This window comes from Lycium ferocissimum, chromosome 9 (genome assembly GCF_029784015.1).
Source record: "Lycium ferocissimum isolate CSIRO_LF1 chromosome 9, AGI_CSIRO_Lferr_CH_V1, whole genome shotgun sequence".
Classification (NCBI taxonomy): domain Eukaryota; kingdom Viridiplantae; phylum Streptophyta; class Magnoliopsida; order Solanales; family Solanaceae; genus Lycium; species Lycium ferocissimum.
In genome coordinates this window covers 17468521-17486234 of record NC_081350.1, presented here as the reverse complement: position 1 = coordinate 17486234, position 17714 = coordinate 17468521, and the positions used below count along the sequence as shown (strand labels likewise).

Sequence of the window (17714 nt, the reverse complement as noted above, 5' to 3'; positions counted from 1 at the left end):
TCTCTCTATAACAACCAAGTTTTTTCAGAATCGATTTTTTATGTTATATTTTACTTCTATATAGCAACATTTCACCTGTAACAGCAACAACCATCTTTATAACAGTACACTCCTAGAAAAATTACCCCCATATAACAACTACCTTCTTTTCTTAGTAATATAATAATTAACCATCTTTATAAAAATAGAATATATATGATTACCAATAATAAGTGTAGATATTTTGACCAAATATTTGATCATTTAATACACTATTTATGACAAAAAATATCATATGAATATATATATATATATATATTTTATGCATCTTTTTTGCCTATAACAGCGAAGTATTATTTAAATGTCCATGTTGTTATAGGTATATAACAGCCATTCTCTATAACAACTGAAAAATTTCGGACCCAACAATGCTGTTATAGAGAGGTTTGACTGTATCTTGATAATATTGTGATGATATTTTTTAATTTCAAACTAAAAAACAACTATAATTAATTATTGAATAAAATAAGTTATGTGGGGGTTGGATATTAGTATAAAATAAATTTTGTCAATTTGTAAGGAAGGCGATTTTAGTATGAAGGAAGAAGATTTTCTAGAACCAACAAAATAAGCAAATGTATTTACCTTTACTAAAAAGATAATAAAAGTGAAGGGGAAGGGAGTTCTCTTACAACACCATGTGGGAACATAAAAAGCAGACACGTGTTCATAGAAATAACTCATGCATTAATTAATCGGAAAAGTAAAAATTACGCATGAGCTTTGAAAAATAGTTAAATAAATGCATTAGTTATCTTTAGGCCGATTATACCTTAACGTTATCTTTGGGCCAAATATGCCCCCTTGAAGTTTAACGACGTGCCACGTGTCGATCTCTCAGTGGCTAACTTAATTCCCCTCTTATTTTTCACCCTGATCCAATAAATACGGATCCGACTCGTTCAAAATAATACCCAACCCATCTAAAAAAACCCATCATACCCAAATATACCCAAACAAACCTAAATCTAACGCTACTCTCTCTCTCTAAAACAAAACGCAAACCATAGCTATCGTCTCTCTGTCGTCTTCAACCTCCATAGCTGACTTCTCTATTAGAACGCAGACCACCTCTTCTACAGTAAATCACTGCCTTACGTCTCTCTACATCTAACCTAACTTCGTTTATGTCATGATTTATTATCATGACTAAACTTCGTCCATTAATACGCTACTTGTATTTGTTATCTTCTTGTATTTTGAGTTTTCTAAGGTTTGTTGTGCATAAAGTGTGCAGAAACTGTGTTCTTTCTGCTGGATTTGCTAATTAGCTGCAGAAACTGTGTTCTTTCTGCAGAAACTGAGATGTGCAAAAGTCTATCTACCATATTTTGTATGTTTCTTGACTGTCGTGAGCTAGTAGCCTAGCCTATGATTCAAAAGTGATATCCAGGAGATGAAATATGCTGTGCAAGTATGCAGGTTTAATTTTCTTTTAAGTGTGTAAGTATACGTGTAGTGCAATAATTTTGTGGTTGTTTCTATTTTAGAGTACTAAACCAGTAAATGTAACTTCTCTACACCAAATGGCATGTACGTAAAGCAGGTGTGTGTGCATCTGCATTTGAATTGGAATAAGCACTAATCTATGAGTAAATAATCTACAAGCGTAGGATTGTCTACAGGAGTTAATACAAGCACTAGCCTTGAAATTACTTTAAGAGTTTCACTACACTAGGTGTACACCATTATAACTAACAAGAGTAAATATGACCAATTGCATTGGAAGGGCTTTTGTCGTGCAAATTATACCAAATAGAAACAGCCACAAAATTAGAAACAGCCACAAAATTCAGTACTCTAAAATAGAAACAGCCACAAAATTATTGCACTACACGTATACTTACACACTTAAAAGAAAATTAAACCTACATACTTGCACAGCATATTTCATCTCCTGGATATCACTTTTGAATCATAGGCTAGGCAACTAGCTCACGACAGTCAAGAAACATACAAAATATGGTAGATAGACTTTTGCACAACTCAGTTTCTGCAGAAAGAACACAGTTTCTGCAGCTAATTAGCAAATCCAGCAGAAAGAACACAGTTTCTGCACACTTTATGCACAACAAACCTTAGAAAACTCAAAATACAAGAAGATAACAACAGTAGCAGACAATGGACGAAGTTTAGTCATGATAACAGAAATCATGACATAAACGAAGTTAGGTTTGATGTAGAGACGTAAGGCGGTGATTTCTGCCGTAGAAGAGGTGGTACGCGTTCAAATAGAGAAGTCATATGGAGGTTGAAGACGACGGAGAGACGATAGCTATGGTCGCGTTTTTGTTTTAGAGAGAGAGAGTAGCGTTAGACTTAGGTTTGTTTGGGTATATTTGGGTATGATGGGTTTTTTTAGATGGGTTGGGTATTAATTTGAACGGGTCGGATCCGTATTTATTGGATCAGGGTGAAAAATAAGAGGGGAATTAAGTTAGCCACTGAGAGACTGACACGTGGCACGCCGTTAAACTCAAGGGCATATTTGGCCCAAAGTATAACGTTAAGGGTATAATTATTAAAGAAAGTATAACGAAGGGCATGGATGAACTATTTTTCAAAGTTCAGGGGTAATTTTGGCCCTTTTCCGTTAATTAATGTATAGGACCGCCCTTGGATGACCAAAGGCTTACTTTTATTTATTATATAGTTAATTAAATTAATTGCTTAAATAAATACTTTTTTGTCAAGATTTATTTTCATCATATGGAAAGACCAACCAAAACCCAACCCAAAAAAAAAAAAAAAAAAAAAAAAAAGAGAGAGGAGGAAAGAGCAAGTGAAAATGCCAATGAAGGTTGAAGACGAATTGGCGATGAATCTAAAACATGAGGACTAAAAAGCTATTTCATGACATTTTAGGATGTCAAATAAAACACAACCCAGATGAGTTAATTGCCGATTCTTGTTCCCTTTAATGAAAAAAGAAAGCATTCTTGAGGTTCAGGGTTATAGCGCTAACAAACAAACAAACAAACTATGCTAAAAATGAAACCTTTGCTTCCTTCTTCTTCACATGTTCCTCCATGGCTAATTCTCCTTTGTAAACGCCATTTATGCATTACTTCAACCTCAAACTCACTAACAAATCAACAAACACAAATTCTTGAACCTCCCCCCTCAGATTCTCTTGAAAAACCCATCTTAAACCCTCAAATTTCTAAAAAGTATGTACCTTTTGATGATAATAACCATTTAGAAGATGTTGGGTTTACCAAGAATCATGTAGTTGATGTTCTTTTGAGCTACAGAGATGACCCTGATTCAGCTTATAGGTACTTTCAAACTGCTAGGCAACAAAGGGGATTTATACATGCTAAATCTGACCCTTTCTTTGTTTTGCTTCACATATTAGTAAGTTCTACCATGCATCAACATAAAGCTCGTCGTTTGCTCGATTATTATGCTTCTAGTGACTCTGGTCCATCTGCTACTGTTGTTTTTAATGGTTTAGTTGATTGTGCTAAGAGTTTTGGATTTGAGTCAAACCCTCGAGTTTTCGACTTTTTGATAAATAGTTGTGTGAAAGTTAATAGATTGAGTGATGCTATTGCACACACACACACACACACACACACACACACACACACACACACACACACACACACACACACACACACACACACACATATATATATTGTTTTAATGGGATGGTTGAACATGATATAATGCTGTGGGTCCCGACTGTGAACAAGCTTTTAAAGGCGTTGGTGAGGCAGGACATGATTGGTGTAGCGCGAGATTTGTATACTGATATAGTGTCTAGAGGGACCCGTTACGATTCTCGTACTGTGCATATTTTGATGTCTGCTTGTCTCAGGGAAGGGAAAACGGACGAGGCGTTGAAGCTTTTCGAGGAGGCCAAGAAGAGTGGGGTGATTAAGCTTGACGCGAGATTGTATGCCCTTTGTGTTTATGTTGCTTGTAAGGAGGAAAATCTAAGTTTAGCATTGGAGTTGTTGGGGGAAATGAAAGGCAAGGGTTGGGTTCCTTCAGACGGCACGTATACAAACATAATTACGGCCTCTATAAAACAAGGGAATATGGTTGAGGCATTAAGGCTCAAGGATGAAATGCTAAGTAATGGGCATCCGATGAATTTGGTGGTTGCAACAAGTTTGATGAAAGGGTATCATGTCCAGGGCAATTTATCAAGTGCTTTGGATTTGTTTGAAAAATTGGTCGAGTATGGACTCACTCCGAACAAGGTAACATTTGCAGTTTTAATAGAAGGTTGCTATAAAAATGGGAATATTGAAAAAGCAGTAGAAGTTTACAGGCAAATGAAACTTGCAGGTATTAAGTCTAATGCTTTTGTTGAAAATTCTTTAATAAAGGGATTTTTGAGTGCTAACTTGTTAGATGAAGCAATGAATGTGTTTGATGAGGCAATAAATTCAGGGACGGCTAATGTTTTCGTTTACAATAGTATAATAGCCTGGTTCTGTAAGAAGGGTCGAATGGATGAAGCTAAAAAAGTATGGGATCAGATGGTTGATAATGGAGTTTTACCTACTATAACTTCGTACAACAATATGATTCTTGGAAATTGCAGAAATGGGAATATGGACAAAGCATTGGATTTGTTCTCTCAGTTGCCGGAAAGGCATTTGAAAGCTAATGTTGTAACTTATAGCATTTTGATTGACGGGTATTTCAGAAAAGGTGACGCTGATAAAGCTGAGAACTTGTTTGATCAAATGGTCTCTTCAGGAATTGACCCTACTGACTACACATTCAATACCATAATCAGTGGTATGTCTAAAGTCGGAAAAACGTCGGAGGCAAAAGATCTTCTTAAGAAGATTGTGGCAGTACCAACTTGCATGTCTTACAATAGCCTAATAGATGGATTTTTGAAGGAAGATGATGTCAGCTCAGCATTAGCTGTTTATAGAGAGATGTGTGATAGTGGGATTTCCCCAGATGTTGTCACTTACACAACTTTGATTGATGGGTTATGCAAAAGCAATAACATTGATCTAGCTTTAAAAATGCTGAATGAGATGAGAAATAGAGAAATTAAGTTAGATGTCATTGCATATGCTGTTCTTATAGATGGATTTTGCAAAAGAAGAGATATGAAAAATGCTTCTGAACTTTTTGATGAAATCCGTCAAGTTGGTCTCTCTCTAACCTATTTGTCTATAACAGCATGATAAGTGGTTTTAGAAATGTAAATAATATGGAAGCAGCACTAGTCTTGCATGAGAGGATGATCAATGAAGGCATTCCATGTGATTTGGAAACATACACCACATTGATTGATGGGCTTTTGAAGGATGGAAAAATAGTTGTGGCGTCTGATTTGTACACTGAGATGATTGGAAAGGGTATAATGCCTGATGACATCACATATACTGTTCTTGTACACGGTCTTTGCAATAAAGGTCAGGTTGAGAATGCGCACAAGGTCTTAGAGGAGATGTATAAAAAGAGTAAGACTCCTAGTGTTCTGATTTATAATACACTAATTGCTGGACACTTCAAGGAGGGAAATTTAGAAGAGGCATTTAGGTTGCATGATGAGATGCTTGACAAAGGTCTTAAGCCCGAGGATGCGACTATTGATATTCTATGTGGAAAGTTAAAAGGAAATAGTTTGGCTCATGGTATTCCAATGCCGCAATGAACCAGATACCCTCCAGTAATTTGTTGACGAGATATATTGGCTTTCATTCTTGTCACATGTATCTGCTGTCTGCAAGGTAAACTGAACGTGATAGTTGATGTTTTCCTTTGCAGTTCCTGGAAAATCTGGACACATGTTTTTTGTTTGGTCCATTCTGTATAGCTTTAGTTAAGAGCACAATTGCAATCAAATAATTTGGCTCTTGGTCAGATTTAATATCTGCTGGTGATTCTATGTGGTTTATTTCTGTATCTGTTTTACTATGTTTCCCAATTATAGGTAGGTCAATTGTCATATTGTTTCCATTGCATTTTGAATTATTCCTCAATCTCATATATAATTATAGCAATTTTAATTTCATGGCTGATTATGTATTCTTGTTCTTATTGTTTATTTGTCCATTTGAGCCTGTTCATTGGTTTAGAGATAATTTTTTGGCATTTGGAAAAATAATAGCAATTTATTGTTTCATAATGAAATCTGTTTTAGGTAGTTGCTCACAGGCTTGAGATTGGTCTTCGTTCTATTAAGAGTGCAGTAATATGCTCCTCATTAAAAGAGAGAGAGAGAGAAGGAGAGCAGGAGAGAAAGAAGAAGAAAATGAAAGAAAAAGAAGGGGTGGGCGGGGGTGGGGGGTTTGCTGGGCTGATGTGTGTAGAGAGAGGGAGATATATGAATGATGCATTATTGTGGGCCCCACAACAGTGTTATCAAAAGCAAAAAGCGTAAAAAAATCTCTAAGGTCAGCTGGGGCTTTAAGCGCAAAGCGCAAATAAAGCGTGGGCTTTAATGAAAAAAGGCGCAATGGTGCAAAAATACAAATCTATATATGTTTAGTCCAAGACTAATAATAATTAGCATGAATAACAAATATGTAGACAAATGAATTGTAAAAACATTACGATAAAGTGAAATATAAATTATCTAGTGTCACCCCTTCAAGACAGGCTCATTAGCCAGGAAAAGTATGTCTTTGAGCCTGGATGATGACATGAAGCGCACATAAAGCGAGGAGAAGCGCTCAACGTGTTTTGAGCCTCGCTTCAGGGCTTAAGCGCGCCTTTGACAACACTGCCCCACAAATGCCACTTGGCAAGCAATGACCATCCTCACATAAGTATTATTAGCTGTAATTAACATAATGTGATTCTCGTCTCTTATAGCCTTCATTCCACCTTCATTGACGGCTAGAACATCCTTAGGTGCTATAACTGCTCCTATTACTGAAATATCTAGCATCTAAAAGAACATTTGGCTGTTATAGGGGGAGGGAAGAGAGATAAAACTCCATAACAACCACAACTTGCGGTAAAAACGAACCCATGTGATCATCGTGAACAAGACGCACATGGGTCTCACAGAAACAAAAAGATCAAGTGAGGGTCTTGGATTAATTTAAATACAGAAACAGGTATAAAGATAAGGAAAAACTCTCGTAAAATTATAAAGGAAGCGGAACTGCTTATTGTAATGGGCTGCGAAGAACAGTAATCAATTTATCCTCCATGTTATGCAGAAGCATGGTTGCATGTCTGATATCTTATTTTTCTTAAGAGTTACCAAAAATTTGCATTCAGCTATTCAGTTTCCTTCTCCATTTCTACGGAAAACCGAAACAAGAGATAATATCAAGGTAATCCCATGGAGTAGTGAAACCAACTTTTAGAAGCTACAGTGACTTTCTTAATTGTTATATTATATTATAAAAAATAACAGAAAAAAGAAAACATATTCAAGGAGAAAAATAAACAACAGGATGATACTTTAAAGCTTTACCTGGACAGTTGCCAACAGGGAGCCAGTACCTTTCACATATCTGTAATAGCTTTTTGTAAAACAACAGCAACGCTTTGAATGAGGATAGACAATATCTGTGATCTTTTAAGGATGTAACCAAATAACAATTGACGAGCAGAGAGAGCTTTATTATGACATAAGAAACCGAGGAAGCTGTAGGAATAAACAGGAAGAAGGATACCCATAGCACTTCCCCATCTTTCAATTAGACTTGATGGAACAACGTATGCATTATTTTCCTCATCACTTCTATCTGATTTTGCAGAATCATTGGCATGGATAGAGTAAGTTGATAAGTCCTTCCCATTACCAAAAGTTTTAAATGCAAGGAAATCATCTACAGGTTGACAAGCTTGAAGCAGCTCATCCCAGTACTCTGGCTGCTGCAGCTGTTCCTTTTCCACTGTTCTTTCAGTCCGTCCCAGTAAAGGGCCAGGGGTCCGAAGAAGCTGACTGTTGAATTCAGGTACTTCAAAGGATAAAGGTTTCCTTTTGGCCTGCAGTAAAGTATTTCCAGTGATTCTTGTGTTTTGCAAAATAAATAAATATTCAAAAACCCTTAGTTGATTGCACTATATACACCAGTATCGAACTTACACAGCAATGATTTTTGGTCGCCAATAAACCACATTTGCATCCTAATTATACTAAACTCCCATGTCTAACTAGTCTTTAACAATTTTTTTTGATTGTTAAAGGTTACTTTATTGAAAATACAGCAACAAGGAAGTGTTGTAAAGGAATATACAGAGAGAGCAGATCATCACTGCTCAAGTGAAAAGAGCCCAAAAAATCTGACATAGCTTCTATATCATTTGCAATAGCCATGTTACACCAAAAAAAAAAAAAAAAAAATGTATAGAGATACATCAGTAATTGATGCTAATTACATATTCGGTTTTGCTTTCAAAAATTCTTGCATACTTCCAAATGGTCCACAAAATAGCAGAGGGGATGAGCTAAGGTTTTCACCTTTGCCTTTCCCACCCCATCAAAGAGCCAGCCCTGCAGTAGCTCCATTGAGCTCCTTGGCATTATCCAGTTTACTCTCATAATGTTAAGAATGACAAAAAGTGTTGATTATTTACTTTCCAACTCAAGCAGGTCTTCTGCAATCTATAAGCCTGTCCATAAAATCACCTACACTCTTCCAATAATCCCTCCGTCCTAATTTATGTGCTGGTGATTGGGCGCCGAGGTTAAGAAAGATAGACATTTATGTGGCTAGAAATCATCTCATTTAAGGGTAAAATGGAAGTTTAAAGTCAGGTTGTTTCTAAATAAGGAAGTATGATATTCTTTTTGGGACAGACTAAAAAGGAAAATATGCCACATAAATTGTGAGCAAGGAAATACTGCATAGTTGTTTGTTGCCTGTGGGTTTAATGGACATGAGAAGTAAGAATAATGGACTAACTTTAGGATAACTCAAGACAATTACCTTTTCTTAAGGATAATGGACTCGCCCCTCTAGGGCCTCTACCCTTCTCCGCTTAAAGGGTTTCATCTACCGCAACCTTTGAACTCGAGACATGCGCCTAATCTACACATTACGTGTTGCCCTCTAACCACTACACCAAAGCCCGGGGCAACTTGAACCAATTACTACAAGGTATACCAAGCTACATCTGGCCTAATATCAAAACAGTACTGCATTTTTACCTTAAAAATGTTAGTCAATTATGTGTTCCAAGTTCTTCATAAACGAAGCATTCAACTATAATCTGAAATAAGATTACTTGTAATGATTTTTAAGCATATGAAAAAAGGTAACTGAAGAAGCAGTTAACCGAAAACTCTCGTGTACTGAATATCATTCGAAAATTTTAGAGGAACTGTCAGTTACTAGATGTTAAGCATTTGACTAAGATTTTTATCTTTGCTCGTCTATGCCAAATATGAGCATTGACTTCGACACTTTGTAATCAAATAAAATGATATGCTTTGCTACGCCCAACATGTTTACTTAAGCATAATGCACTTTAGATTGTGAAAGATGCAACTTACAAGTTCTAATTTGTTAAATTTAGTATCTGAGAAGAATCAACAAAACCAGTTGGTTAAACTACCTATCCTTTCCCATCATTTGCTGGAGAAAATATGAGAACTTTTATTTAAACATGCTGGTTAGCTTCATAAGCCAAAATGAAGAAATTCTCAAGTTCTCTCCTAATTTCTTTAATTTTTTTCTTTGTGCTCCTCAGCAATCTGTTTCACACAAAAGACTTTTGTCTTTTGTCTTCAAAGAGGAAGTTTCAGTCAGTTTCCATAATGCAGCTCAATCGTTTATCATAGATCATATAAGTGTAATCCACCAAACAATTCAATCAAAAACTAGTTGGGTTGGGTATATAAATCCTTTGTTACTATCCCGCTCTACTCAGTTCATTTCATTTTAACACATACACAAAACATTAACAACATAACTGATAGACAGCTCTTTTGGAAAAAAAAAAAAAGGAGTCCAGAACACACGCAATGAGTGAAAACATACATGTGATGAAGAAGGACACTAGTCCATATTAGTGATACAAACTCAAAGAGGAAGACAGAGACATACCAAGCAATAATGACGAGGCCGAGAATATGCAGTCCAAATTGCAGTGGACTCAAGATAAATTCTTGTGTAACAAAACTATTCTTTTCCAATATTTCGACCAATATCGCATGGGTATCAGAAGTCTGCAATAAAGGAAAAAGGCTTTACATATCCTAAGATGACCATCTGCCCCAATATAGAGTTGATTAAACTTAGTAAAAAGATAGGTGGATTGGAAAGATACAAACCTCAAATCCTACTACATTTTCCACAAAAAGATATGATGGAGGCCGCAATAGCCTAATAGATTGATTTTGAAGGAAGATGATGTCAGCTCAGCATTAGTTGTTTATAGAGAGATGTGTGATAGTGGGATTTCCCCATATGTAGTCACTTACACAACTTTGATTGGTGGGTTATGCAAAAGCAATAACATTGATCTAGCTTTAAAATTGCTGAATGAGATGAGAAATAGAGAAATTAAGTTAGATGTCATTGCATATGCTGTTCTTATAGATGGATTTTGCAAATGAAAAGACATGAAAAATGCTTCTGAACTTTTTGATGAAATCCTTCAAGTTGGTCTCTCTCCTAACCTATTTGTCTATAACAGCATGATAACTGGTTTTAGAAATGTAAATAATATGGAAGCAGCACTAGTTTTGCATGATAGGATGATCAATGAAGGCATTCCATGTGATCTGGAAACATACACCACATTGATTGATGGGCTTTTGAAGGATGGTAAAATAGTTGTGGCGTCTGATGTGTACACTGAGATGATCGGAAAGGGTATAATGCCTGATGACATCACATATACTGTTCTTGTACATGGCCTTTGCAACAAAGGTCAGGTTGAGAATGCGCACAAGGTCTTAGAGGAGATGTATAAAAAGAGTAAGACTCCTAGTGTTCTGATTTATAACACACTATTTGCTGGACACTTCAAGGAGGGAAATTTAGAAGAGGCATTTAGGTTGCATGATGAGATGCTTGACAAAGGTCTTAAGCCCGATGATGCGACTATTGATATTCTATGTGGAAAGTTAAAAGGCAATAAAGAAGGTTGAGGATGCGCACAAGGTCTTGGAGGAGGAGATGTATAAAAAGAGTAAAACTCCTAATGTTCTGATTTATAATACACTAATTGCTGGACACTTCAAGGTTGCATGATGAAATGTGTGACAAAGGTCTTAAGCCCGATGATGTGACTATTGATATTCTGTGTGGAAAGTTAAAAGGAAATAGTTTGGCTCATGGTATTCCAATGCCGCAATGAACCAGATACCCTCTAGTAATTTGTTGACGAGATATATTGGCTTTCATTCTTGTCACGTCTCTGCTGTCTGCTAGGTAAACTGAACGTGATAGTTCATATTTTCCTTTGCAGTTCCTGGAAAATCTGGACACATGTTTTTTGTTTGGTACATTCTGTATAGCTTTACTTAAGGGCACAATTGCAATCAAATAATTTGGATCTTGGTCAGATTTAATATCTGCTGGTGATTCTATGTGGTTTATTTCTGTATCTGTTTTACTATGTTTCCCAATTATAGGTAGGTCAATTGTCATATTGTTTCCATTGCATTTTGAATTACTCCTCAATCTCATATATAATTATAGCAATTTTAATTTCATGGCTGATGATGTATTCTTGTTCTTATTGTTTATTCGTCCATTTGAGTCTGTTCATTGGTTTAGAGAAAAAAATTTGGCATTTGGAAAAATAATAGCAATTTATTGTTTCATATTGAAATCTGTTCTAGCTAGTTGCTCATAGGCTTGAGAATTGATCTTCGTTCTATTAAGAATCCCGTAATATGTTCCTCATTAAAAGAGAGAGAGAGAGAGAGAGAGCTTCACTATGACCATTTATTTCTATTGAATTGAACTTGGTAACTAGTTGTTACAGTGAATTGAGTTATATGCTAATGAGATTCAGCTTTCACTATGATCATTCATTTCTATATCTCTTAGGTTGACAGCTTTAATGCTTGGGATCCAAATTCCAATGAAGTGCTTTCGCTTCGTCCCCTCGAAGGTATGAATTCTAGCTCTTCATCTTTCTAAATTGTCAGCTGTTCCACTGATTCATGATTTCATTTAATGGTTTTATCTGATTTAGAATGAATTTGAGTCTTCTAAAAACTTGAAGGCGTTACTGTGTTAGGCGTTACTCATCTTACTCCAAATATATTGGGGAATAGATACCTACAGTTCTGAGGCCATTTTGCAGTGTAGGAACAAATGATTGCTATCTTAAGCCACCATTGTCTATAGGTATGATTCCCCTCCATTGAAATTTGCCAAAGTCAGGGGCGCCCCTTAATATAGAGCCACGTTCCTACAGATTCTCTTCCAGAGCCATTGACCGTGTAGGTCAGCAGTATGTAGCCGGTTTTTATGCTGAATTCTTCATTTTGTAGTGAGTGATGAATGCTAAAGTTTTGGGGGTTGTCTGATCATGTTCCACAACTGAAATTTCATTGTGTTAGGCAACTCTTTCTTATGCTAAAAGAACTGTACTGATTGGGGACCTTCCACAATTTGCTGGTTCCTTTTATTCAAAGCGATTTTGCTAATCATCCCCCCCACCCCTCTCTCTCTCAAGTGTAACAGTTGAGGACCTAGCACAATTTTTTGGCTCCTTTGAGACCAAGCGATTTTACTATGCTCTCTCTCTCTCTCTCTCTCTCTCTCTCTCTCACACACACACACACACACACAGGTCCTTCTTGCTGTTTGCAAAATCATAATGTAAGTTGATCCACCTTGTGGGGGCCCGTCTTTTAAGAAGATAAAAGGAAAAAAAATTCCTTCTTTTTAATAGCCGAGTCTTGTGTCTGACCATTTCTTAAGGTCTGATATGAGAAAGCTTAAAACGTGTGATCATAAAGATTTCAACGATCTTGTATATCCTCTTGCTGAGGTATATGAGAAAAAAGACAAATATGAATTATAGGAGGCTCTAGGAAATAAGGAGGGAGAGACTTGCTGGTTTATTTTTTCATCTTTATCTAGGGATGTTCTAGTTTTCCCCTTACATATTTTTGTAAGACCGGAAATGAGATGACCTTTTCCCCTGTTACCTTTTTCAAAAAAAAAAAAAAAAGACCGGAAATGAGATGACAAATAAGTATCCTTGTTAGGCATAGCGGTGGTTGAAAAACCTGATGAAATCGATTTGCAGATGATTGCCTTTTTCACTTGAATAAAGAGACCTGGCCTCTCCTTTTCAGCTTTTAACCCTGCCTAACTTAATGCAAATTTATGCTCAGGTATCTGAAGAGTCTCAAAGAGGCAGCACAGGAAAACTAGATACGTACTACAGCGAAACAATTACTTGGATCTCTTGAAATCTTGAAAGCAGACTGTAGAGACTTCCACCAAATTTATGCTTGCAAAGCAAATTTGGTAATTGTTCCGGGGATGCATATCACGGTTTTGCTTCTCATGTATCACAACTGGACTTGTGAACATCACTGCTTGACGCTTAACTCTATGTCCTTTGTGGAAACTATTTATGAGAAAATATGCAAGTGGTATTCTGTCAATGTCCAAGGGAGAACAAGTTGTGTGCAAAACATGTAAACTGAGGTTTAAATCATTAGTGTGGGATTCTGTAAACAGCTAGACTTTGTTTTGGACCTGAAATGTCGCTCTCCAAATTACATTATCGAAAAAGAAAAGAAGTGAGAGAAGATGAAGAATGAAACTTGTACAGCTTTTCTTTGTCTATTGGATAAAATGTTCAGTTTGTTTTGCTCGGAATTTACTTTTCCTTTGTCGCAATGCAGTGAGCAATATTTCCATCTAGATATTGATGTCACGACTTCAGGAATAAAATCTCCAGATAAATGCGTGTGAGCAAAATGCTGGATATAAGCAGTAATGCTAAGGGTTTCAATAACCATATTAGTTGCATTATTAACCAAGAATGGTCTAGAAATGGTAACTTCTTTTTTTTGTTTCGTTTTATCATATGTGTGCTGGGGCAGTGTATTTGTACACACATATGTGCTCCTCAGCTTGCTGGTGTAAATGGAGATGAGGATGCTCTGTTTGTGCTGGAACTTCTACGAGATTGCTTAAGCCTGAAATGAAGATCAAAATGGAAGTGCTCTGTTTGTGCTGGAACTTGTGCGAGATTGCATAAGCCTGCATCGATAGGCTCTTGTATATTATTGAAATGGCTTTTATGGACAGTATTTTATTGATGTCTCGTACAGAAAACAGTAGACACATGAATACTGTTACGTTCTCTCTACTGGAATTTTACCTTGCTTGATTTATTTACTGGTGCCCAGCAAACAGTTGACTATAACTTTGCATTTGAAGATAGTGTCACATTGAATTCTGTTACGTTATTTCAACTGGAATTTTAGCTCTTCACTCACATGCAATTTAGAATTTTGAAATACAAGTTGCTGTGTGAGAAGTCTCCAAGTTTTACTCCTCCCCTAAGGACAATTGGATGGAAAAAGAACCCGAAACAATATTTGTACTCTCGACTTGTATGAGAAAAGGGGCCGTTTGGTTCGATCACAAGTTATACAGGGATTAGTTATTCAGGATTAGTAATATAGAAATTATTTCTTCTTGGGTGTTGAGTCCATATGCACTAAAATTGAATATACAAGATACCATTTAAGATTTTTTTTTCTATTTTTAATTTTACAATTATACCCTGGAATACCTGGCCTTCTTGATTTCTTAGAAAAAGATAAATGTAGTTTTGTTCTTTTCTTACTTTATCCATGTATAAGTTAAACATGAATTAGTTATTCCATGTTGTTGGTGGTATAAAATAATACACCAATTGGTTTTGCTGGATCTGGAGTTATCTACTTTTCATGATATTGTTTTTTGTACATGGTAAGCAAAGGTTCGCGCTTTCCAATTATAGCTCCTATTTTCTAGTACTAATACAAATCCACATTAAACTTTATTTTAATTTTCAATTTTAACAAAAAGGTGTCATACCTTAGTTGTTTCTTTTATGTAATAATAAATAATAACTCTTCTGGTGTCATAATTAACATTTATAACAATATCCTTTGAAGAAAAAAAAATGAACGAGAGGAATAACTCCATTAAATTATAAATAAAGCGAGTTGCATAAATAACTTCTCTTTCCCCTTATACTCAAACCACAAAGTTTTTCTTAATTACAATACAAGTAATTAAATCTGTGAGTTATAATAAGTAATCCCAAAACATAAATGATCACTAATGTCTTCATTCGAGTTGAACTTGAACAGGTGGGAAAGTAGGAAGACATTTACTTTTAAGACAAGCAGCCCAAGTACTAAAGCAACCAACTCCAGGAGTTGTAGTGCAACATGAACAATTTAAACCCATATAGTTGAAAGGTACACACCCATGGTTTGTTGACAAGTTTGCAATTGGAACCACTGGCCCTGGACCATCTTGAGGCCTACAAGGGTCCTTTGCACCTGCCACGTCACATAAGAAATTCATCTTTTAGAATCGGTTTCCTGATAAAAATGATGGTAATTTCCCATCACAAATTAAGTTGCATCAATAGTATAAAATTATCTGTTTATGCAACAACTTAAATCCTTGTTCAGATATATGATTATATGAAGATGTTATTTTGTTTTTTTTTAGTTTCCTGTGGGGTATCTAGTACTTGTTTTGGGTCCTGACTAAATCGGGTTCACGACGGGAAGCTTCATTTAAGAGGTAAAGTACTCTTTGTCAAATATGCCTCTATTTTTGGGGCTCGAACTCCAGATATCTGATTGAGAGTGAAGGAGTACTTATCTCTCGACCACAATCATTTGGAAGACATTGTTTTGTTAACATAAAATAAAAAGTTCAGCGCACAAAAGTTGATTTATTTTGATCTTTTTGTATGTATAGTAATTTCCCGATTATTTTACTAAGACATACCAGGAGAATCGTGTTAATCAAGATAGGATTATATTCATGGTCGTCACAAAAATCATTCAAATTAAAGTGTTGACATGATGGTTCAGTCAAATAACCAATTAAATGAAAGAATTAAATCCTACCTATTCGTTTGTTTTGTTAGAAGAAATTTAATAAATATACAACTCGTTAAAACCACAAAAATCATGACAAAAGTGTATCGTACTTTTCTATAGGGCTTCTAAGTTCAATCAAAACATATGCACCTTCATAAAGAAATTATAAAATTACTTTTTTGTGCAAAATATTCTTAAGCTTACCAAAATAGACCTGAAAATAGAAGGTCAACATACCTTGGTATAGAGCCACAAAAGTGAAAAATACACAGCAAAGCACAAAGAAACGAAGGGCCATGTTGAATTAGCGCACCAATGGGTAGTAAGTTTTTCTTAATGGTTTCAACTCTTTTTTTATATATAGAGATTTCAAAATTATTGTTGTTTTTTTCCACAGTCTTGATCAAAGACTTTATAGACTTCAATTTCTGGTTATTATAAAATTATTTCCATACGTGCATTGTAATTATAAAGGAAATAAGATTTACACGATATTGCACCATAATTCTTTTCCTTATTTTGGCATAGCAACATGCCTAATCTGCAATCTGTCTAAAAAAAGATTTTACCATCATTTGTCTTTCAAAGGTCTATTAAAATAGGGAAAAGGGTCAAAAATATCCCTCTACTTTGGAAAAATTTAAAAAATATCATAGAACTTATTTTGGGTCAAAAATACCCTCTCATCCTTAAAGTTTTCAAATGTCTGTCTTGTGACGGAAATTATCTAAAAATAATGACCCAAAATTATTTTTTAAACCACTCCATCATTTAAACTAAACCATTAAATAATAACTTAAGATCCCTTATTCCATTCCTCAAACTTCAAATTTACACATTGGGGGAATAAGGGATCTTATGGGTTATTATTTAATTGGGTCGGAGATTTAAATGATGGAAGCGGAAAAAGCGATTCGAGGTTATTTTGGGGGATAATCTCCGTCAAGACAGGGGTATATTTGAAAACTTTAAGGATGGGAGGGGTATTTTTGACCCAAAATAAGTTCGGAAGAAATTTTTAGCCCTTTTTCCAAAGTAGAGGGGTATTTTTGACCCTTTTCCCATTAAAATATGTTATATCACATTAACCTTTATCTCTAATATTATCAAGATTAACCTCTCATTATGGGCTTTGCGCGTGTATCCGATAGACAATTTTAAAAATCAGTAAAAAATATTATCAATAAAATAAATTGCACTTTTTCTTTTCTTGTTTTTAATTTTATTCTGAGAAAATATTTCTTGCATATTTTCATTTACAATACCATCTTAAGTTAAATATCTAATTGAATTATATATTAATTATCACACACAAGCACACACACATGCCACAATCTTTTACTCTGCGACTGGCCGATTAATTACATAATCAAGACTAAGAAAATAATTTAGATATATAATTTACATAAAATCCCACATCAAAAAAACTTTTAAATTATGAAGAGTTATAAATATTTTTTTGGTCAAAATGATTTAAATCAATTGTATTTATAAGTTAAGAATTAACACGAATCATTCAAAATCTTAAAAGTCTAATTTAAGAGTAGACATAAAATTTATAAACTGTCCATATAGGTAAAAAAAAAAAAAAAAAAAAAAAAAAAAAAATATATATATATATATATATATATATATATATATGATACATGAATTGGCATTTCAAGAGTTAATTCTAGGAAAAGTAAATAGTTTA

At 35.1% G+C, this 17714-nt stretch overlaps 1 protein-coding gene across 1 annotated transcript; it reads left to right on the top strand.

The window, feature by feature from the left end:
- Positions 1-2759: 2759 nt before the first annotated feature.
- LOC132029749 (pentatricopeptide repeat-containing protein At3g54980, mitochondrial-like) lies at positions 2760-13836 on the top strand. The gene is made up of 5 exons (XM_059419087.1): positions 2760-3590; positions 3674-5123; positions 10550-11121; positions 11988-12051; positions 13289-13836. The coding sequence occupies exons 1-3, from the start codon at positions 3022-3024 to the stop codon at positions 11078-11080; spliced, it is 2550 nt and encodes an 849-aa protein (XP_059275070.1). The 5' UTR covers positions 2760-3021; the 3' UTR covers positions 11081-11121; positions 11988-12051; positions 13289-13836.
- Positions 13837-17714: the final 3878 nt, after the last annotated feature.

Bases quoted from the DNA above. Each gene is read 5' to 3' on its own strand.
- LOC132029749 (XM_059419087.1), top strand. From the start codon at position 3,022: ATGCTAAAAATGAAACCTTTGCTTCCTTCTTCTTCACATGTTCCTCCA. The intron at 3,591-3,673 runs TATTGCACACAC...CACACACACATA, and splicing joins GTTAATAGATTGAGTGATGC to TATATATTGTTTTAATGGGA. The intron at 5,124-10,549 runs ATGAAAAATGCT...AAATGAAAAGAC, and splicing joins GATTTTGCAAAAGAAGAGAT to ATGAAAAATGCTTCTGAACT.